This window comes from Rhincodon typus, chromosome 20 (genome assembly GCF_021869965.1).
Source record: "Rhincodon typus isolate 14 chromosome 20, sRhiTyp1.1, whole genome shotgun sequence".
NCBI lineage: Eukaryota > Metazoa > Chordata > Chondrichthyes > Orectolobiformes > Rhincodontidae > Rhincodon > Rhincodon typus.
The window spans coordinates 16128313-16152349 of NC_063351.1; the positions used below are offsets into that span (position 1 = coordinate 16128313).

At 40.5% G+C, this 24037-nt stretch overlaps 1 protein-coding gene across 1 annotated transcript in view; it reads left to right on the forward strand.

The window, feature by feature from the left end:
- Positions 1 to 4043: 4043 nt before the first annotated feature.
- kif11 (kinesin family member 11) overlaps positions 4044 to 24037 on the forward strand; it is a 39993-nt gene continuing 19999 nt past the window's right edge. Inside the window, exons 1-14 of the mRNA XM_048608900.1 lie at positions 4044 to 4157; positions 11795 to 11890; positions 13433 to 13565; positions 13649 to 13746; positions 14498 to 14576; positions 15856 to 16041; positions 16212 to 16336; positions 16753 to 16843; positions 18157 to 18302; positions 18877 to 18973; positions 19185 to 19280; positions 19919 to 20007; positions 20708 to 20795; positions 23001 to 23189. Coding sequence (XP_048464857.1) covers positions 11820 to 11890; positions 13433 to 13565; positions 13649 to 13746; positions 14498 to 14576; positions 15856 to 16041; positions 16212 to 16336; positions 16753 to 16843; positions 18157 to 18302; positions 18877 to 18973; positions 19185 to 19280; positions 19919 to 20007; positions 20708 to 20795; positions 23001 to 23189 — 1488 coding nt within the window. The 5' untranslated portion in view covers positions 4044 to 4157; positions 11795 to 11819. The remainder of the gene's footprint in view (positions 4158 to 11794; positions 11891 to 13432; positions 13566 to 13648; positions 13747 to 14497; positions 14577 to 15855; positions 16042 to 16211; positions 16337 to 16752; positions 16844 to 18156; positions 18303 to 18876; positions 18974 to 19184; positions 19281 to 19918; positions 20008 to 20707; positions 20796 to 23000; positions 23190 to 24037) is intronic.

Genomic DNA, 24037 nt, shown 5'->3' on the forward strand with positions numbered 1-24037 from the left:
GACAGACAGGTCAAAGAGGCGGGGATGGAGCCAGTAAAGGTGAGTGTAGGTGCGGATAGGTCAGTCCAGGGAGGACGGACAGGTCAAGGAGGCGGGATGAGGCTGGTAGGTAGGAGATGGGGGTGGGGCTTGAGGTAGGAGGAGTGGATAGGTGGGAGGAAGGACGGACATGTTAGGGAGGCGGGGACGAGCTGGGCTGGTTTTGGGATGCGGTCGGGGAGGGGAGATTTTGAAGCTTGTGAAGTCCACATTGATACCATTGGGCTGCAGGGTTCCCAAGCAAAATATGAGGTGCTGTCCCTGCAACCTACGGGTGGCATCGTTGTGGCACTGCAGGAGGCCCAGGATGGACATGTCGTCCAAGGAGTGGGACGGGGAGTTGAAATGGTTCGCGACTGGGAGGTGCAGTTGTTTGTCGCGAACCAAGCGTAGGCGTTTCACAAAGCAGTCTCCAAGCCTCCGCTTGGTTTCCCCAATGTAGAGGAGGCCACATCGGGAACAGCGGATACAGTATATATACCACATTAGCAGATGTGCAGTTGAACATCTGTTTAATGTGGAAGGTCTTCTTAGGGCCTGGGATGGGGGTGAGGGCGAGGGCGGAGGTGTAGCACTTGCTGCGGTTGCAGGGAAAAGTACTGGGGGTGGTGGGGAGTGTGGAGCGGACAAAGGAGTCACGGAGACGGTGGTCCCTCCAGAAGGCAGATAAGGGTGGGGAGGGAAAAATGTCTTTGGTAGTGGGGTCAGATTGCAGATGGCGGAAGTGTCGGAGGATGATGCGTTGGATCCGGAGGTTGGTGGGGTGGTACGTGAGGATGAGGGGGATTCTGTTTTTGTTGTTTTTGCAGGGAGGGGGTGTGAGGGATGAGTTGCGGGAAATGTGAGAGACACGGTCGAGGGTGTTTTCGACCACTGTGGAGGGGAAGTTGCGGTCCTTGAAAAACGAGGACATCTGGGATGTCCGGGAGTCGAATGCCTCATCTTGGGAGCAGATGCGGCAGAGGTAAAGGAATTGGGAATAGGGGATGGCATTTTTGCAGGAAGGTTGGGGGGGTGAAGAGGTGTATTCTAGGTAGCTGTGGGAGTCGGTAGGCTTGAAATGGATATCGGTTTCCAGGTGGTTGCAAAACAGAGAGGAAACAGAGAGGTCCAGGAAGGAGAAAGAAGTATCAGAGATGGTCCAGGTGAACTTAAGATTGGGGTGGAAGGTGTTAGTGAAGTGGATGAAGTGTTCGAGCTCCTTATGGGAGCACGAGGTACCACCGATACAGTCATCGATGTAACGGAGGAAGAGGTGGGGGACAGGGCCAGTGTAGCTTCGGAAGAGGGATTGTTCCACATATCCTACAAAGAGGCAGGCATAGCTTGGGCCCATGCGGTTACCCATGGCCACCCCCTTTGTCTGTAGGAAGTGGGCCTATTGTTTTGTTTTATTTTTCCTATTTTCTGAAGTCCTCCTCTGAAAATGTTGACTTCTACATGTTTACAATTCCATGGCCATCAGGTAGTCATAGATAGCTAATTCTAGGTTATATTAATTCATCTGTAAGTCTAGCTCAATGTGAGAGGCATCAGAATTTATCTGGCTCATCTTACCTGACATCCATACACATATCTTATAAGCAAATCACAATCAGAAGAATTATCTCCTATACAAATTTGCGTCTATTCCAATGCAACTTCAATATTTGACTATTCCAATATTCTCCAGGCTGGCCTCCCATATTTATCCTCCCACAATCTTCAGATTACTCGATAAAATTCCACTATACCACATAATGCTCATGCATTACCTTTCAGCTCATCAACAGACTTCGTATTTTGGCATCCCAATGTGACAGCAATCTATGTCTTTATGCAGAAAGATGGAGAACAGACAGCTTGGGCTAATAAGTAACAAAGAGCATTCACAATATATACCCTATAAATCTACTGGTAAGAAAAGCAAATGAAAGCAGTGTCCTGTCCAAAGCAAACTGCCCAGTAGTGAAGTACTAGCAATAGGGCAAGACATGTCATTCATACACGTACATGCTTGATATTGGACCACAAAAACTAGCTGCAGTAGTTTATTTGGCCCACTCAGTCTGCTTTGCCATTCAAAGAGATCATGACTGACCTGATAGTCCTCAACTCCAATTTCCTGCCTTATCACCATAACCCTTCATTGAAAGCAGGAGACTTCCAGGAGGACAATGGAAATGCTTAAACAATGTCCTTAAAATATCCATGAACAGTTAAAAGACTGAATAAAAATAGAGAAGATTAATTTGAAAAGGCATGGGAACTTTCTCAGGAACATGCAGAAGTGAAGTTGAGGCATTGGAGAGAGTACACAAACCACAAAACAACTACTACTCTGCATGTGGCAGACTCTGCGTTTTACGCATTGGACTTTTCAGCCATCTCAGCACCCATGATCAGAACAATCAAGTTGGGCTGACTAAGAAGGAAAGCACTCACATAACACAGGTAGCAGGCAATGGACACTTCCAACAAGGCAGATAATTTTACCATGGATCTTTGGCAGTCAACAGCATTATCATTGTTGAATCCCCCAAAGTCAACATCCTACAGGGTTATCAATGACCAGAAAATGAACAAACCATATAGAGTGGGAAAGTGTCAGATTCTGCAGTGTGCAATTCACTTCCTGACTCCAAGCTTGTCTAAAATCTACAAGGCACAAACCAGGAATATAACAGAATACTCTCCACTCACCTGGATGTGTACAGCTCCAACAATCACAAAGCTCAGCACTATTCAGGACAAAGCAGTCTTCTTGAATGCAACTTATCCACCATCTTCAACATTCACTCCCTTTACCACTGGCGTACATTGACAAGTTTGCACCATCTGCATAAATGAACCAAAGTAACTCCTTTGACCATACCTACTCAAACTAAAACCTCAACTTATAAAGACTAGCACTGAAGATGGGGATTGCTACTGCCTGCAAGTTCCCTTCCAAGCCAAACACCATCCCTGACTTGGAGCCATGTTGTAGTTTTTTGTCACTGCATCAAAATCCTGGAACAATTGTCCTACAGCACCACACCTATTAGTTCTCCAGACAGCCAACAGCAGTTCAAAAAGGTAGCTCATGGCCACCATCTCAAATATAAATCGGTCTTACCAGAAACATTAGATCCCATAAAAGAATAAAACATAAATCTTAAAAATGTGTTCAAATCATTTCAAGGCCTTGACCATCCCTTAGTCTTGGGTTCCCAAAGTTGGAGGTCAGGATCCCAAATGGAGTTCAAGGTTGCAATTTTGAGATTGCAAGCTCTGAGATAACATATATCATTATAAAGATCGGACTGAATTACAACAGTTATGCTCTACCGGGCCCCTACCTCACAATTTTCTCATCTTCTCTTGAAGAAGCTTCTGACTTCCTACTCATAACATATCCCTCTTTTGCTGCCTGTTCACTTTTGTTTGATTACACCTCAAAAAAAAGTGTGGAAATGTTTTCTACCTCAAAATTGTTGTACAAATGTTTTTTACTTCTGGTTATGTTCGTATGTGACGTTTTACTTTTGTAACCAATGTTCACTTATCTACTACCTACATCCCTGAATTTAATACAAATCCTCCCTTTGGTGACGAAGTCAACCCAAATTTACTGCTGAGGTGCCATCAGAAACATGAAGGTTATATTAAATTGTATTATATAAATGTTAAAGGATATTAAAAACGAAATTAGACTCTCGATTTTTAAAGCCTAATTCCCTACATTATAATATTTAACTGTGAAATCATTTTCTTTCCTCTGAAACACTGACAGAAGATTAAAATAGAAGCAATATCCCCCACCCTACATCCGGGAATTATTCCCTCATCGACATGGCCACCGCTACACCTCGGACCTTCCTCTCGTCACAGCCGCTGTACCAACGCTCCCGGCAAACACCGCGCATCAAACAGTCACGAACCAATCGGAAGACGGGAGGTGGCATTGGCGTGTTCTGATTGGATGGTGTTCGCGGAAGCGCACTTTTTAAATGTGTAGTTGAGAGCGGCCGCGGGGCGCTCGCTGGAGTTCGGGCTTTGAATCGGGGGTGGTGGGGGTCTGCAGTAATCAGAGTCGATAGGAAAGCATCCTGATAGACTTGCAGAAAACACGATTCGCCAACTTTTCGTCGGTTTTGGTAAGATTGATTCCAGTCCGTGTCTTAAAAGAATTAGATGAGAAGCCTCCCTGGGCTGAAATGGTCGATGGAGACTCTATGTGGCCGCCTTTTGTGCTGAATTGAACTTGTTCAAAGTCAGAACCGCGATTAATTTGTAAATTAATAGCGCCAGATTTATCTGATTTGATTCACTACAAGTGACAGATCTTAATAAAGTCTCTTGATGGAGTTTGCATCTTTTAAAGGCTGAAGTCTGGCTTTTGTGGGAAATATTCATCGCCCGCCTTGACTTGCCCATAATCTTCGCTCCAGTTTGATTTTAAAGATCTTCTGTGGCTGTGAAAGATAAATTTCCCGTTGTTGTTGTTGTTGTTGTTAATGATAAATTTCCCGTCCGGACAAATTATCTCTGCCAGGGTCGCAAAGGATTTTTAAATTTGGCAGCAGCATTTGTTTTCCCTTCTCCCCAAAGTGACGTGCGTCCGTTTTAAACAAAAACTTTGGGGGAAATCGCTTTATAGTGAAATGTTTCAAACGAAGTTTTGACAATTCGCTGAGAAGTGGGCTTTCTTTTTGTTACCTAATATGTCAGAATCTGCACCCAATCTACCTGAGATTTTAAATATTCGTAACTAGGATTTATCTTTGTTTGAAACTTAGTGTTTCAAGCATAGTTTTTGTTTCAGTGCAACGAATGAAAACTGAATTAGTGAAAAATGACGACGTTTTCCAAAGTACAGTAGGAAATTGTTACCCAAATAGTTGTTTCAGAGGGTTATTGTTTAGGAGACCTTGTTTAAATCAGTGTCTTTCATGTGGAACTTAACTGCATGCATGTGTAAACGGTTTAGCTTAGGCGAGCTCCTTTTTTAAAATATATTAATTATGTAGTTCTTTTCAAAAAGAAAACGGATAAATCACTTGGACCAGATGGTCTACATCCCAGACATATGGAGGTGATATCTGGAGATTGTGGAGACACTGGTGATCTTTCAGAAATCACTGGAGTCACGGGGTCCCAGAGGACTGGAAAATGGCTAATGTAACACCCCTGTTTAAGAAGGGAAGGAGGTAGAAGACAGGAAATTATAGATTGATTAGCCTGAACTTGATTGTTAGTGAGATTTTAAAGACCATTGTTAAGGATGAGATTGCAGATTAATGGAAATGCATGGTAAAAACAGCCTGAGTCAGCATGGTTTTGTCCAGAGGGGATCATGTCTGACAAATATTAAAATTCTTTAAGGAGGTAACGAGCAAGTTAGAAAAAGGAGAGCCAGTGGACGTGGTATATTTGGATTTCCAGAACTTCTTTGATAAGATGACTCACAGGAGACTGCAAAATAAGTTAAGAACCCATGGTGTTAGGGGCAAGTTACTGGCATGGATAGAGGATTGGCTGACTGATCAAAGGCAGAGCGTAGGGATAAAGTAGTCTTTTTCAGGATGGCAGTCAGTGAGTAGTGGAGGTTCGCAGGGGTAATTGTTTGGACCCCAACGATTCATGTTGCGCATTAATGATTTGGGTGAACAAATCAAGGACATTGTTGCTAAACTTGCAATTACACAAAAGTAGTGGAGGGACAGTGGCATTGAGGAAGTGGGAAGATTGCAAAAGGACTTGGACAAGTTAGGAGAGTGGGTAAAGAAGTGGCAGATGCAATACAATGTGGGAAAGTGTCAGATTAAGCACTTTGATAGGAAGAATAGAGGCATGGACCATTTTCTATTTGAGGGTGGAAATGTTTTGGCTATGTGAAGCACAGAGACTTGGGAGTCCTAGTTCAGGATTCTCTTAAGGCTAACATGTAGGTTCAGTTGGCACTTAGGAAGGCAAATGTAATATCAGCATTCATTTCAAGAGGGCTGGAATACAAGAAGAGAGATGTAATGCTGAGGTTGAATAAGACTGCATTTGGAATATTGAGTAGTTTTGGGCCCTGTATCTAGGGAAGGACATGCTAGTGTTGGAGGTGGTCTAGAGGAGGTTTACAAGAATGATCCAGGAGTGAAGGACTTGTCATATGAGGAGCGGTTGACAACTCTGGTTCTGTACTTGCTGGGGTCTAGAAGGACAAAGGAGGATCTGACTTGAAATTTATAGAATACTGAGGCCTGGATAGAGCGGAGGTGTAGAGGATACATCCAATAGTAGGAGAGACAGGGACGCACAGCCTTCGAGTGAAGGGAGGATCTTCAAACTGGGATGAGGCAGAATTTCTTAAGGGTGGCAAACCTGAGGAACTCATTGCCACATAAGCCTTTGGAGGTCAGGTTACCCGAGTGTATTTAAGACAGAGATGGTTCTTGATTACTCAGGGGATCAAGTGTTACAGAGAAAAGGCAAGAAAGGATTGAGACACACTAGCCAGATTGCATAGTGAACAGAGTCAATGGCCCAAATGGCCTAATTCTGCTTCTGTATCTTGTGGTCTAAAAGTACACAACTTTCAGGCCATGATGAAATGTGGAAATGGAACCCAACATTGTTGGAAGTTCGTAGTTGCAAATGTTGAATATCTGATTGTAACGCGTCTAGCACTTGAGTACCTATTTATAAGGAGATCTTCGACAAAACCTCCAAAATTCAAAAGAACCTGGTAAATAAGAAGTATAGGATTGAATTGTTTGGTTATGCATGCTAGAATTAATGTGTTAAAATGAAGGTATTTTGTGTCTACAGTAAGATTTGGCAGATTTATTTGCATTATACTGTTACAGTGAAATTGTTTAAATGAACAAAAAACTCTATTAAAATACAATTTTTGTCCATCTCTGAGGAAGTCTCCAAAGAAATTTCATCCAACTAAATGCTGGGTTGTGTGGTTGTCCAAAAAAAACTTGGCTTTAGAGCCTTTCACACCCACCAAATGTCCCGCAGTGTTTTGCAGCTAATGAATAATATTAAATCCTGGGAGAACTGCAGTCGGCCTGAGACAGCGCTCTACTGAGACAATGAGGTGGATATTGTTGCCAACTAAGTGGACTGTTTTGTGTTGTGCTGGATGGTGTCAAGCTCCTTGAGTATTGTTGGAGTTACACTCCTCCACGCAAATGAGGAGTATTCCATGACACTCCTGACTTGACCCTTGTAGATGATGGACAGGCTTTGGGGAGCCAGGAGTTGAATTACTGCAGGTCTTTGAGCCTCTGACCTGTCCTTGAGCTACTGTATTCATATGGCTTGTCCAGTTGAGTTTCTGCTCAATGGTAACCCCCAGAATGTTGACAGTGGGGCATTTAGTGATGGTAATGCTATTGACTGTCTAAGGGCAGTGGTTAGTTTGTTGCTTATTGGAGATGGTTGTTGCCTGGTATTTGGATAGTGTGATTGTTACTTGCCACTTTTTAAACCACCCACGATTTGAGCATGTACCTGAATGCTGCTGAATGTTGTGCGATCAATGGGCAAACATCCCCACTTCTGATCTTTATGATGTTGAGTGTCATTGAGGCAGCTGAAGCTGTTTGGGCCTTTGGCATGACTCTGACAAATGCGTGTATAAATGTCCTGGAACTGAGATGACTGACCAACAACCACTACCTTCTTCCAGTATGCCAGATATACCTCCAACCAACAGAGTTTTCCCACTCGTTCCCATTGACTCTAGTTTTGCTAGGACTTCATGACGCCACACTTGGTGAAATGCAGCCGTGATGTCGAGGACTGTCACTCCATCTAACCTCTAGAATTCAGCTCTTCTGTCCATGTTTGAAGTAAGGTATACTGAGTTCAGGAACTGAGTGAACCTGGAAGAAATGAAACTACTGTCAGTGAGTGGATAATTGCTGAGCAGATGACACTTGGTAGCACTTCATGGCAACCTCAGACACTTTACTGATTTTTCCTGCTTTTTGTGTACGGGACATATCTGGGCAATGTTGTTGGGTAGATGTCAGTGTTGTAGCTGTACTGGAACAGCTTGGCTAGGGGTGTCACCAGTTCTGGAGCACAAGTCTTCAGTCCTATTGCCAGAATGTTGTGAGTGCCCATAGCCTTTGCAGTATGCAGTGTCTGTAACTGCGTTACATTCATTCATTCATAGAATCCCTACAGTGTGGAAACAGGCCCTTTGGCCCATTCTTGATATTATGCGGAGTGAATGAATTAGCTGAAGACTAGCATCTGATACTGGGGACCTCTGGAGGAGGCTGAGATGGATCATCCACTTGGCTCTTCTGGCTGAAGATTGTTATGAATGCTTCAGCCTTATCTTTTGGATGTTTCAAATCCAGTGATTTTTCAGACTCTGCCTTTATTACGAGGCAGATGTTTATTTGTCACAACACTAGGGTGAGCACTTCCTGTAAATGCCTAGATGCAATGACTGCTGCCTGCGTTAAATGAAAAGTCATTAAAGAAAACCCAACACAGGGCTCTGTGGTGCAGTGGCATTTGAAAATCCACTTCCACAGTTGAGGCCTAGAAATGTTTCCTTTGCTCTTGACTTGCCTCTGGAACGGACAGCAGGAAGTGTAATGGGGAAGCAATTCAGAATTGAGGCTGTGGGGTGGAATTGAGCGGAGGTTTTGGTGTATACAATGATGATATAAGCTTTAGAAAGTTCTATTAGAGGCGCTGTCATCTGTAAAAAGAGCTAGAATCAGCCACAACCCTGAAACGTTAACTGCATTCTCTCTTCACACAAATGTTGCCTCACCAGCAGACATTTTCTAGCATTTTCTATTCATCCCAATTTCTTCTTCCTGGTCACCAGTAGCAGGCATTATAGGGCTTAGAGAAATTTACCATGTTGAGATTGTTTGTTTATTTCCTTGGATTCAACTATATCATCCACAAGTCTGTGTATGCTAAATGTATATTTTTAAATATTTAATCTTTTTGAAGATATTTGCATTCTAAATATATAACATCTTTCATATTTTAACTTCCTACCTGCAAACCAAAGAAAATTGCCCTTTAACATGCCTAATGTTTGACCACTATGGCATTTCTATCACCTACGTTTACTGTCCTCAAACTTCTAAGCTTTCATTCCAGAGACTACTTCTGTGTTCCAGTCAGTTCAACTTTGCAATTTGGAATTATTTTGACATTTAACCATTTGATGTTGATTTGCTGAAAAGATTTACAGAATAATGTCAGAACTAAAAACATTATGACATCAAAAACAGCTGAAAAGACCAGAATTGACTCTTCTCGAAAAATGAAAGCCGAGAGTTGACCTAAGTTTATGATTATGGAAGGTTTTGACTGGTAAAGACCTGGTGGGCGGTGGAATTGTGGGGTGGGTCAGTTAGGTCAGTTGGCTGGTCAGCTGGTGTGTGATGCAGAGTGATGCTAACAGTATGGGATCAATTTCCAACGTAGCTGCGCTTACCATGAAGAATTCTCCTTCTCAATCTCTCCCTTTGCCTGAGGTGTGGTGACCCTCAGATTAAACCGTCACTGGTTGTCTCTGTTCTAATAAGAGAGTGACTCTATGGCTTGGTAAAACCGGTAACTTTACCTTCACTAGCCAAAGAAAATATATCCCATGTGGGACAGTCCACAGGTAGAGGAAACAAATGTGACTATTTTAATCAATAGAAAATTCAGAAGAAACTATTTGCTCAGATAGTATTGGAATATCAAATCATAGAATGGTTACAGTGCAGAAGGAGGCCGTGTGGTCTATCCTAACAACTTGTTGCCAAAAAAAAGCTTTGCTTTGTGTTGCCTTTATTTTTGCTGTCTACTGTTTAAACCGGGTCCTTGGGTTCTTAATCCCCATTGGTGGAAGGATCGCGTCCAGACTGATTACCATTTTAAATACCTCTGTGAATCTTCTCTTAGTCCTTTAGGAGCAGATGAAACCCAGTTTCTTCAATTTATTCTTGTAACCAATATGAACCATTCATGGCAATTTTTTTATGCCTTCATGTCCTTGTTAAATTATGGTACCCAACATTGGATGCTCCAGCTGAGGCTAAAAGATTTTAAGATTTGCAAATGTCTCTCACACGCCATTGCCTGTATCCCATGAGTGACTTTTAAAAATCCATAAAATCACCCTTCTCATGATTTATTTCGTGACTATTCCTAGCTGCTGAAAATTGTCATCAGCAAGTTGGGGTGTTCCCTAAAGTCTTTGTTCATGTTGGTTGAAATAACGCATGGTGGTTTTATCATTGTTCCCCTTGTGGTCCCACTGGTGCCTGAATAAAATGCAGATCTGTTGCCATTAATGAATACTTGCTTGTCTCATCAGTGACACTGAACATCCTCAATTTTTTTGATTTGTTCTGCCTCTGTATTTGTATACCTTTGTGCTTTTCTGCTTATCTTTCCTGTAACCATTCATGGCCTGTTCCATGAATAAGTTACATCATGGCTGACCTGTTCTTCAATTCTATTTGCCTGCCTTTGATTCTAATCCCTTGTCTAGCAGAGTATTATCTCCATCCTTAAAACCACCTCAATGCCCCAGAGTCTGCAGTCTATCAGATCAGATCACTCCAGGTTTATAGAGCCATACAGCATGGAAAAAGACCCTTCGGTCCAACTTGTCCATGCCGAGGAAGTTTCCCAAACAAAATTAGTCCTATTTGCCTGCACTTGGCCCAATCCTTCTCAAACTTTCCTATTCATCTACCCATCCAAATGCTCTTAAATGTAACTTTATGGGCGGCATGGTGGCTCGGTGGTTAGCACTGCTGCCGCACAGCACCAGGGACCCGGGTTCAATTCCACCCTCGGCCAACTGTCTGTGTGGAGTTTGCACGTTCTCTCCATGTCTGCGTGGGTTTTCTCTGGTTTCCTCCCACAGTCCAAAGATGTGCAGGGTAGGTGGATTGGCCATGCTAAATTGCCCATAGTGTCCAGGGATGTTTAGGTTGGGTGGGTTAGACCTGGGGAAATGCAGCGGCCGGGGAATGGGTCTGGGTGGGATGCTCTTCGGAAGGGCGGCATGGACTTGTTGGGCGCAATGGCCTGTTTCCACGCTGTAGGGATTCTATGATTCTATGGCCTGCATCTACCACTTCCTCTGGCAGCTCATTCCACATACAAGCCATCCCTGCGTGAAAACGTTGTCCCTCAGAACCCTTTTTAAATCTTTCTCCTCTAACCTTAAAATTATGCCCACCCAGTTTTGAACTCCCCTACCCTAAGGAAAAGACCTTAATTATGCCCTTATGATTTTATAAACCTCTATAAGGTCACCCCTCAATCTCCTCAGCTCCAGTTTAAAAAAAAGTTCCAGCTTCCCCTTGTAACTCACTCTCCAGTTCCAGTAACATCCTTGAGAATCTTTTCTGCACCCTCTCCAGTTTAATAGTATCCTCCCGATGAGTGGCAGAAGTAGCCCCTGATTTTCCTCTTAACTGAATGCAATCTAATTTTTAAATAGATGGCTTCGAACCCCCCCCCCCCCGCTACCCCCCCAATTTCCTCAACAGGGATGAGGTAGTTTCTCTACCTAACCTTCCAAATCCTTGCAATACTTCTGTTAGAAGAGGGAAAGACTAAAAAGAACTGCAAAGGGACATGTTCTTTTATCTCATCTGGTGTTTTGAAAAGTAATACTCTGCTGGATAAATTGTTTTGGTAACTCATGCACGAAGAAAACTTGCCCAAGCTTGGAAACAGCACAGTTTTCTACTGTATGTGAACCACATGAGAAATTGCTAATATAAATTTTTCTCTCATGCAGGTCCTCTTGTGAACCAAAACTAAAAATGTCAGTCCCAAACTCTTCAAGCAAAAAAGAAGAAAAGGGCAAGAACATACAAGTGGTTGTACGATGCAGGTAATGGAAACAAACATCTTGTGTTACAAATTTTGTGTAGTGAGACCTGAGTTCTCAAAAGAAAGAACTTATAAAGCTTTCATTTTTAAAATAAAAGGCGCTAATTGTATTGGAAACTCCTGAGAAAGATGTCTCGTCTTGTGTTTTGCTACTTCCGTTACCTGGAAAAGCAAACTTGTGGCTTAGTTAGCCATCTAAATGAGTGCGACCCAGGTCTGACTCCTAGTTTGTGCTGAACTGAAGCCAATTCAATTAAGCAACAGAGTCTGCAATAGGAATCTGTCCTCCTGGACTAGCGAGGATTAATATGCACCAGAGCTTCTGCAATCCAGTGAAGCTCCTTCAATGTATGTCCTTTATTGAAGAAGGATTGAAACTCTGCATTGGTATTTGAATTGTGAATAGTCTAGAATGCTCTGTGCATGAACTCAACCATGACCAATGGATACTTTGCCCACAACATGCTGCAGTGTAAGTAGGTGTCTTTTGGATGGTTACTGATGACATGTTTAAAATAAATTAATCTGAAAATCTAATTCCATGTCTTTTTGTGAGTTGTGAAAAGAAATCTCTGGGGAATTGGAGGCTGGTGGAAAGTGGAGAAGCCTCACGAGTATTGTTGATAAAGCTGTGAGTGAATGGTTTCTTCCCTTTGCAATGAAACAACAAATGTTAACGTATGGTTCTTTATAAATTTGTCAGCCTGCAATTAGGAAACTTAATAAGTTCAAGTAGCGCAAAGTTGCCTACAGTCCGAGGGTCAGATTTTCACAGTAATTTGGGCACTTGTGAACTTCAAGATATCCAGTTTGTGTTTATCTTTATAGTTTCATTGGACAACTTTTTGCCATTAAATTTAGGATGAAATATGTAAAATGTTTAATTTCCCCTGATTAACTAATATTAATGTTGCATGTAAATTGACCTATATGAAAAGGGGTCTTCCATTTCATTCTAATTTATTTTTCTTTTCCAATTTTGAACTACTGTCTTGTGTGTTATCTGCTTTCTTTGTTCTGTTTGCTGATGCTCTCTGCTTGCCCCTCGGTCTGATCTCTGCTTAGCAAGCATTAATTTCTCCAGTTAATTTCAAACATGGGAGAGGAGATGTGTAAAAATGGTATTTCAAACCTAACCGAGAAAGAAAAATAGACTTTCTTCAGGAAACACTAACAGGCATGATTTTATATTTATTGGAAACTCCTGAGAGCTTAAATTTTTAAGTTTTTAGACTTCTTGCTTATGAGTTGAAAATTCTCATTTGTCTTGCTGTCATTTCTCAGCAGAAATTTTTAGTTACATCACTGAGCTGAATAACCAGAGATGAAATTCAGTCCGTGTCTCACACAGTTTTACTTCAGTGTCCTCTGTTAGCTATTATATGATAGAATTAGCAGTCCTCCTGTCTGAGATCTGACATTGAGGTTGTATGCCCTATGAATTGAACTACATTAAATGAAAGATTTATGTATTTCTTTCTTTCTAAGAAACTTTGCCACTGCAGATATTAAAATGTTGTGTGGCGTGTGTTGTTTTCCACAGACCGTTCAGTTTAGCAGAGCGGAAGTCAAACTCCACCAGTGTGGTTGATTGTGACACCATAAAGAAAGAAGTTACTATACGTTCTGCTGGCCCAGGAGGTGAAAAGGCACCCAAAAAGTATACATTCGACATGGTAAGAACGTTGGTGTTTGTTGCAAAATGCAAATCGAGAAAATACCCATGAGTGAATGCTTAACAGCATATTTTTAATTCCAGGTATTTGGGCCTTCTGCAAAACAAATCGATGTATACAAAAGTGTGGTATACCCCATCCTGGATGAAGTAATCATGGGATACAATTGTACCATTTTTGCGTAAGTTGAATAATTTTTCGATATCGATAGAAATAATGAAATCAATCTTCTCTGCTTTGGATGTTGCCTCTGGGCCACATTTATTTTCCCACTAGCTTGTTCATTTTTAGTCAATCCTCCAAAATCTCAAAGAAAATGATTTTGTACAAGATTTTGATGTTGTTTTCCTGTTGCTCAGCTACCTGTCATATAAATTCATGTTCAAAGTTTTGAAACAAGCAGAGATCTCGTTTCTTGCGCATTTCAGACATGTACCTCAAGAATCTACCAGATTGTAGAAGTGACCCATAAAAATTTACTTTGTTCGTTGACTAATCATCAGCCAGTTAAAGGTGATTACAGGTAATGTTTGCCAATAAGAATACCAGGAAACTGACCAAGGCAATCTCTTCTTTTCCTTTCCAAAGCTGCTACTTGCTTGGCACCAGAAAACCCCTCCATTCAAAAGCTTCAGTTTTCATTTGCCTTTTGTTTTTTGCTTTATTGACTAGATCATTGGAAACAACATAACCCAGCCCAATCCTGTCTTCAGCAGGGAACCCTTGCCAACTCTTCCCTTCCTGACATTGCAGATTGGGTACCCAGTATAGCATGTCTACTGTTGCTCCAACTGAGGGCAGCTAAAATGGCTGAAAGCTGGGACTTCTCCACACTTTGTGATCTGGAGATTAATCGCTGCACATGTTCTGAATGTTTGTTCCTGCTTCATGGTTGTGGCTGCTCCTAAACTTCTTTGTTAAATTTGGCTCAGGTATGGACAAACTGGTACTGGAAAAACCTTTACAATGGAAGGTGAAAGATCACAAAAGGAACAATACACCTGGGAAGAAGTAAGTGATACTTTGGTGGTTATAGATCCCAATAATGGTTAGTTTTCTTTTGCAGCTTATTCCTCTGTTCCTTTTGGTTGTGAAAAGCTGGGCATTTGAAATTCTGTTAATAGTTTGTAATGGTTTTACCAAAAGTATTTATTTGTAAATTAATATCCAAGCAGTTCACTTTGTTTCTCCCTGGCTGAAGTAGCGATGGTGATTGACAGAATTAATGAAGTCAACATGGTCAAAGTTAGAACTGGCCTCCTTTGAATAAAATGCAGCCAAATTCTTAGCAAACAAATGGATTTAAATTTCAGAAGTTTTCTTATGAATGCAAGAATAAATATTGTATAAATTATTACAAGATAGAAAACTTGCCTTTTTAAAGTGTCTTTCACAACCTCAACACTCAAGTATTTTACTGCTAATGAAGTGCTTAGTACAGTCACTGATGTAGGGAAGTGGCAACCAATTTCAAAACACAAAAATTCAAAATTATCAAGTGGACATGAATAGTTGAAACAGTTCCTGTACTATGAAGAATAGAGCAAATGTGTAAATTGCCTTTTTGCCAATGTCCAATGCCTTGTTTGTATGCTTAACTGCTAATTTACTGGGCATGGGGAGAGGTCTTGGGTAGTAATCACTGATTATTTATTTTGTTACCGAGGCTTCACTAATCCTATGTTCAAAATTACATTTGAGGCATACTAAGTGAGTTCAAGGCATGGTGGTACAAAGTTATTTAAGGGTCAAATTTCCACCTATTTGAAGATTTGTTGCTGGAGTTTTGCCATTTGAAGTGCAGGAAATTGTAACTTTAAAACTGTAGCCTTCCGTTTTGACACGATGCATGTTGCCGATGTGCTCAGACTGTATGATCTATTTGAGCATTTCTGGTTTTCCATTCCAGAAAATTAATGGCCTGTTGATCCACAGGAAAAAATATTTTGATAGAGATATTGTGAACAAACTATTAAAATCGAGCCATTGATGAATGAACATTGCAGTGTTATTCACTCTCTACTGGGTCACAAACTATAGCTGCCTCATTTCCAGAAATCACTTCTTTAAAGAAATGAATCTGTAATTAGTTGAAATAAGATTTTTTGGATTATTTTCAAAGAGTGGTTCTAACATTACAGTTTTTACACATCAGAAGTACTACGTTTGCTTTAGAGCATTGTCTGAGAAGGTGAAATGTGTTATGTAAAATTTTTAAAAACTGTGAACAGTATCTTTTATTAATCCCTTTGTCATTAATGGATTTTTACAATATTTGTGCTCTCTGTAGGATCCCCTGGCTGGAATTATTCCACGCACACTGCATCAGATTTTTGAGAGGTTGGCATCACAAGGCGCTGAGTTCTCTGTGAAAGTTTCTTTGTTGGAAATTTATAATGAAGAGCTGTTTGACCTTTTGAGCCCTATATCAGATGTTAATGAGAGGCTGCAGATGTTTGATGATCCCCGCAACAAGGTATTGATTTTAGTAATTAAACTGTGCAATCATTACCAAATTTGCAACAATCTGATGCTCTAAATAGATTGCTCTTCTCTCTAGAATGTAGGCCTCGGTGAAATTATTTTTATTTTCTCTCTCTCTCTCAACTGTCTCTCACCTCTCTCTCTCTCCTTGCTACATGTTAGAGGGGAGTTATCATCAAAGGACTTGAAGAAATTTCCGTCCATAACAAAGATGAAGTTTATCAAATTCTGGAGAGGGGAGCAGCAAAGAGGACAACTGCAGCAACTCTGATGAATGCATACTCGAGGTATGGATGATTGAGTCTTGTCAGAAGTTTCTAAGAGTAAATTATGCACACAAAGGGCTTATGCAGGTGGATGAGATCTTGCAATAGGTAATTGCCAATTTGCTAACATAATATGACCAGATATATTTCAGAAATTTTAACAATTTCAAATTTTGTTGGCTTTTGCTTTGTGCTGCTGAATTTTGAGGTTTGGGTATTTGGAACGTGCTCAAAAACTAGGCTGAAAGCTGTACTATACCTTTAATATTATCTTTCACAACAAACTGCTTTCTTATTGTTACAACAGCCAAATTGAATGACCAAAGGTCATGTATTCCAGAGAGAGCTGCTAAGGCAGTAAGTAGTTGTAAACTTCCTTAAAAGAAGTGAAGAGCATCATCTTGTGTTTAACTTTCAGTTTGCAAACTTTCTTTCAGTCGTTCCCACTCAGTTTTTTCCATTACAATCCACATGAAGGAAACGACACTCGACGGGGAGGAACTAGTAAAGATTGGCAAGTTGAATTTGGTGAGTCTTATTTTATGCAAATTGTCGTTAAGGCTTGTGTATCTCCTATTTCGTTGCTGTTTAAAGCTTCTGTTGGAAGGCACAGACTCTAACTTGAATTTGCGGGCTTCATATAAACTTCAATGTGTGCAATTGATTTGTAAACAAAAAAAAAGCTCGTCAGGGTTTTGGTGGAATCATTAGCCCATGGCTGTCATGTGGTGGGCATGTCTTTTTCCCACGTACATTCCATTTGTAAAATAAGTCACCAATGATGCTGGAGATTTTGTTAAATTTTTAACATCCAGGGAATGTTCAATTCCGATACTTCTCATGTTCTTCAGATGAGCTTTTTTTCAAGTGTGCTTTATTTCATGGTTTGTGCTGTCACTGTCCATATTTAAAGAATGAGCAAGTTGGTGAGCTGAAGTACTGCAGTGAGAACAAAGGTTCCATTCTTTTATTTTCAGTTTGTACTTGGCTTGCTAGCTTCAATATTTTTCTTAGTTTATTGCTTTAGTTATTCTGCTTTTTTTTTCAAATTGGCTTCCAGCAATAGATACTCTAGTTTTTTTAATTGCAGCTAGAATAATGACCTTGCCACATTTATCTTCTTTATAAACCTGCTTCCTTGATAACTCAATGGTGCATGGAATGTGTATCTGAAAGTACAGGTGCCAGCTTCCATCACTGGTCTCTTTGCCAAGTCTCCTCTCTCTGTCCAGTGAGGCACCACAATTCTGCTACAAGCCTCCTGTTAGGGAGTACATAATGGGCTGAATTCCTAACCGAGATTAACATCTGATGATCTTGATGCAACTGTGTCTTTGTATAACATCCATTCAGGAATGAAGGGTTTAATTACTTCTCTGGTCACATAATTTGAAATGGTCATTGAAGTTTGAATGACAAATGATAGCTCAAGTGAGATGCACAAAATTAAAATAAAATTGGTGACATAAACTTCACAGAAAAAAAAAGTTCTGAACACAACATTTTGACTCCTTTGAGGCTGTATTACAGTTGTAATGATAATTAAAAACCGATTGGGAAAAACTTTGTGGGGAAAAAAAATCAACTTTTCTATTAAACATTGCTTTGTTCAGTTCAGAAGCAACTTTTGGACCAAGTTGTCAAGTATAAAACAGTTTAATTCCATGAAGTATAAAAGATATTCCTCCTTGGCAATTGAAAACATTATGCTGCAATATGCCATAAATTGTACTCAGCCTAACTTGAAAGTCAAAACTGTTGCCCAAACCTGCCATTAGTCTGCAATCAGAAACAGTGAGCAAAATCGTCACTGAGTCCAATTATTTCTTGACTCTGCAAAGGTGGATCTTGCTGGAAGTGAGAATATTGGCCGATCCGGAGCTGTTGATAAGAGAGCTCGAGAAGCTGGCAACATCAACCAGTCATTGCTTACTCTGGGCAGAGTAATTACAGCGCTGGTGGAGAGAACCCCTCATGTGCCATACAGGTAAAAACCAAATCGCCATTCAATAACTTGACTGTCAACGAAAGGCTCAACAGGTTTTGTCAGGAGCTGCTTGTAAATGTAATGGTGGTATCTCTGGAGTAAACCTCTGGTGATTGGCTTTTGATTGTAATGACCATGACTTGTGGAACCTGATGCTGCAGTAATGTGCATTTGCTTTAGACATTTAGAGATAATGACTTTTGTAGTGCAAAGTTAATGAGATCCTACTTTTCTATTTGTGACCTATGCCAACTAAATGTTACATTGTTCTGTGACTCAACCAACGAAATGTTTTATTTATTGTGATTGAATTTTTAATCATTGAGTGCATTAAAACCTGGCTTAATAAGTTTTTGAAGATGTAGAATGGATGTTACTTGAATTTTCCAATCAAAAGTAAAGATGGATAAGGTACAGAAACTGGATAGATTCAGCTTTTTGAAAATACAGACCTTCTCAATTTTTAAAAAATTTGGTCATTTGCAGTGTTTAAACTATAGAATTGAGGCAGAAATACATGGCACAATTCAAACTTTCTTAAATGACAATCTTCCTCTCTCCTGTACATTTTCAGAGAATCAAAGCTAACTAGGATCCTCCAGGACTCTCTGGGTGGACGGACTAAAACATCCATCATTGCCACCATTTCCCCAGCGTCTGTGAATTTTGAGGTTAGTATAACCTCCTTTGTTGTAGTGATCAAGTGACAATTATTCTACATAGGGTAGGTTTTAATCCCTATTGTTCTCGTGTGCTGTTTGCCTCTAAAGTAGTTTTCAAATCATTTCATGATCGTGTTATCAGTTCATAATGAATGCCTAACTGGAACTGACAAGTTTGTATATAATGGACTAATCCAGTCTAAATGTCCCTAAATGATAGGAAACGATCAGCACTCTGGATTATGCCTACCGAGCAAAGAACATCTTGAATAAACCTGAAGTCAACCAGAAGCTCACCAAGAGGGCCCTGATTAAGGTATTCCGCATACAGCATCTGACTAATGCAGTGTTACTTATTCATTCAAGAAAGGAACATACAAAAGTAGGCACATGGGATTTCTCTAAAACCATTGATTCGAAGAAATTCTTATAATACTGGCTGAAAGGTAATGCCAGAATCTCCATTGCTTGATGCCGAAAATTCTAATTTAGGGGCAACTGTCATCTCACTGTGGTAGACAAAACTCTTAAAGCAGAGGCAGACAAGCCTTTCTCTCTGTACAGAGCTGCTGGTATTTCCTGTCACAGTCTCCCTTTGTCTTGCCCTGGGATGAGTACTGACCGTCTCACTGACTCTGAAATTTGGATAACCCTGCACAATTCCATAACAGAAGCTGTGTGAGTGCAGAGAAGAGTCACCAACCTGTCTGATCAGTGATTTTTTGAAAAATGTGCTTAATGTTAAATATGTACAGCAATGGCATCTTTTACAAGATATAGCATTGAAGTGCATTTATTATTTTTTGCTTTTCTCCTGCAATCTTTTTAAAATGTAATCTGCAATAATGCCCACAATCATTCTCTTTTGTTGTGCTATCAACTGCTCATGTTTTTTTATAAGAGTCTTAAATCATTGCATCTGGTATAATTGTATAATTGTGCGTTGCTTTTCAGGAATACACAGAAGAGATTGAAAGATTGAAGCGGGATCTTGCTGCAGCACGTGAGAAAAATGGAGTGTACATGTCTGCTGAAAACTATGAGTGAGTATATTATCTGTAAGAACAGGTGCTGGGACTCTGAAAAGCCATGACCACGATACAAAGCATCTGAGCTTTAACTTTTGCAATCTGTTATAATTTCAGATTGATGCACTCTAGGGTAATTTTTGCAAGATGAGATTCTAAGAGCAGAGTCTCATTTAATACTAATATCGATGGGGGGTTTGCACTACAATTTGCAATGGGTTAAACCCCCTTTTAGTCAGATTGCTGTGTGCCATTTTTTTCTTGCAAATGGTGGGGGACTACTTAAATGCAAGTTTGGTGTGGTTAATGATGCTACAGATTGTAATGAATAATGCATTAGGACTGATCTGTCACTATCGCTTTATCTTCAATGTGTATGTGTGGATAAATTCTTAATGACATATAACCTCAGCCATGGGGCTCACTGCAGTGTTACTGAATATATTGTAATTGGCCAGAGCAAGTTGCATTTCAACTAAAGTGATAGAACCTTCGGTTTTCTCCGTCTTGTACGAGATTAAAATGTCCAGTTTGATCCCATTCTCTTCTGGATGGAATTGAATTGTTCAAACTGATCTTCAATATGTAGAAAACGATCAAAAGCATGCATTAAGGAGATTGCTACAGTGATACTCTGGTTAAATATTTGATAGGGAACAGGTGCTGTTTATTCTGGAGCTGTAACCTAACTACATATTTTATTTCTCCTCCTTAGATTTGTGCAAAGTAAGGTGGCTGCTCAGGAAGAGTTAATTACTGACTATGTAGAAAAGATTGCTGTCATGGAGGAGGAGCTGAAACAAGTAAGGAAACCTAATGGAATACTCTGGTCATAAAAAGCTGCTACATAAATGCAAGTTGGTAAAGTGGCAACAATCAAAATTATGTCAAGTCACAGTGACGGTAGACAGAGTAGCACAGTGGCTCAGTAGTTAGCATTGCTGCCTCATAACGCCAGGGACCCGGGTTCGATTCCAGCATCGGGCAACTTCCACATTCTCCCCGTTTCTGCGTGGGTTTCATCCAGGTACTCCAGTTTCCTCCCGCAGTCCGAAGATGTGCAGGTTAGCTGGATTGGCCATGCTAAATTGCCCATTGTGTCTATGATGGGAAATGCAGGGATCGGGTAAGGGGTGGGTCTGGGTGGGATGCTCCTCGGAGGGTCAGTGTGGTCTCAATGGGTGGAACGGCCTGCTTCCAGACTGTAGGGATTATGTAAGTCACAAATGGAGGTATCACTACATAACCAGAAGCTTGAACAAATGGGTAGTTTGAAGAAACACAAAAAGGTTTGGGGAAGGAGTTCCAGAATTTGGGGTCAAAGCAGCTGAAAGGCTGGCCACCGTTAGTGGAACAATCAACATCAGGGAAACATCAAATGTCAGAATTGGAGGACATCAGAGATGTTGAACCCTTGTAGAGCTTGAAAGGGGCTACAGAGATAAAGATGAGCAAGACTGGTAGGATTTGAAAACCAGGGTGAGTATTTTATAATTTGAAGATTTTGCCAGGGCAGCAGCACATAAGTGAGCAAGCAGACTTCTGTTGGGTGAGTGGAACCTAAAATAACTCTGCAGGCAGTGGAGTTTTGAAAAGCTGACATATAAAAGGGCAGAAGGTTAAATAGTCTGACCTTGAAAGTTAAATAGTCAATGATTGAGTGATGAAGATATGAATGATGGTTTCAACTGGAGCTGAGCTGAGGCAGTGTCAGTCAAATGCCCTTATTAATATGGAAAGGAATATTGAACGATGAAGTGATGGTGAGGTCCAGGTGTCAAACCATTTGTCTGTGCCCCAAGCAGTTACTGGAAAGAAGGATGAGAACAATTTGAGATGGAGTCCAAACACAGTGCCTTAGATCTTTACAACATTTAGCTGCTGCAAGTTTCTGCTCAATACTAGGTGTTGAACAAGTAGTGTGTTAAACCACACACAAGAGACGAGAAAGATGGTGGTGAGGGCAGCTAGTTCCATCAGCATACGTGTAGAAACTTTTCTGGATGAATTGCTAAGGGGCAGAATAGGGATGGTGTTGAGCACAGATCACTCGGTAATGCAGGCATTTTTTTAAGAAAGAGAGTTGAATTGATTTCTTCAAAATAACATAACCAATCACATACAGGAAAGGTTCATATAGGCCGTTGTTTAACATGGTGGTTGGTTAGGGTAGGGAACTGAACAGCATCATGAACTTGCATGCTTGCGTTTTTCCTCTTTCGGTTCCCAGGGCCTACACTCTGCAATTCCCAACCTAAAACACTCTACTTCTCTCCTCTTTTTAAGAGTCTCTTTAAATCCTGGCCCTTTAACCAAGCTTTTAGTCCCTTCCTGGAGGCTTGGTGATGTCAACGGTTGAGAATGTTTCTGGGAAGCACCGAGATGTTGTTATAAGCTCTGGACACAAACTACCATAAAATATAGGAATAGGATTAGGCAATTTGGCCCATCGAGCCAGCTCTGCCATTCAATCATAAGTAATAAGTTTCTCAGCAAGCTGATTTGTATGGATTATCTAAATTATGTTTGGGGAATCAACCTTGTTGCTATTATCCACCAGTTCAGAGTGAAAGGTGTTCAATTATCCCAGATCTCGAACCTAACCTGTTTGTGGATTCCCCAGTGTAGCTGACTGGAAGCTATGGAGAAGGCACAAAATATTGTTAGTACAACTGGGACCTGCAGTGGTTGAAAAAAGGAACTGCACTAACATTATATGGTCGTGTGGCTTAAGTGATTGTAATAGTTTCTTAACGAGTGATCAAGAAAGTAGGCTTATGTGGCATTTCAGAAATTACATTTCATGTCTTATTTGTTTAAAAGAAAAATAGCATCAATCACTTGGGTCTTTTTTAATATTCTTTATCATTTTGCCAGATAGAAAAGGCTGGCTATTGAGCTATTTACATCTGTATGTTTGTCTAATTTACTGTTATTCTCACCACTTAACTGCTGCACAATTTCTTAAGAATACAAATGTAGTTTTTATCTATTTATTTCATTTCTAGATCAATGAGCTATTTTTGGAAAACAAGAAGGAGCTTGAACATTGTACATCTGAACTGCAACAGCGAGAACAAGTACTTCAAGAGACTCAGCAAGACTTGGAGATGACCAAAATAAAATTGTCTGAGGAAGAATTTATGTGTGATGCTCATGCCCACACTGAAGAAAAGCTCTATGACACAGCCAGTGAGGTAGGAGGTTTCTTGATTTCCTACTGCAAAGTTATAACCAGTACCTACCATAAGGTTGTGACCATGGTGAGCTCACCTCATTACAGAACTCTTGAAGGCTCCGTGATGCTGGGTGGTTTGGGGGCATCTTATTGTCTTTAATTGTTCTCTTTGCAAACAAATCTACCTGTTCTCTGAAATGTAATCTTGTTTCGTAATGTGCAGCTTGCTAGCCATAATCTTGGTTTGAAATAGGTCAACTGTAATCGTTTCCTTTTTTTTCTTTCTTTTTTGAATTTGTGGTGTTTCCTAAAGTAACTCCTTAAGCTAACTTCCTCCATTATTGCTTGAACCTGACTTTCAACTCCACCCACATACTATTTTATTTGCCTGGCAGCAACGCATTTTTGGGTTTAGTTTTTTTTATCAACTTTGAGTCTTCAAATCCATTTATGCAGCTGTAACTTAAATTTCAATGCAGATTTTTTAAATGATTGTGACAGAAATGAAGATGCACAGTTGAAATTTACCTTGTATTTATTGTGGTATGCAGCACGTGCAGTATTTAAAAACGGGTTAGCCGTAGCTTTTCATTTTGAGAAAAGTCATGACCTCGGAGACCGAGTAGGCAGGCTGGGTGGCTGGCTGTATCAAATTTCAGAAGTTCAAATTTATCAATGAAGTGCAGGAACAAGACCAGACTACTAATGTTATGACAAACAGAAAAGAATGAAGCTCTGCAGATAAAGCAACATTTCTGGCTAGAGAAATAGTTAGCATGTCAGATTTCTGACCTTTTTATCAGAAGCGCATTCCCGAATTTCTTCCATCTTCCCTGATTTGAACGCACAGGGTAATCGCCTCATGCT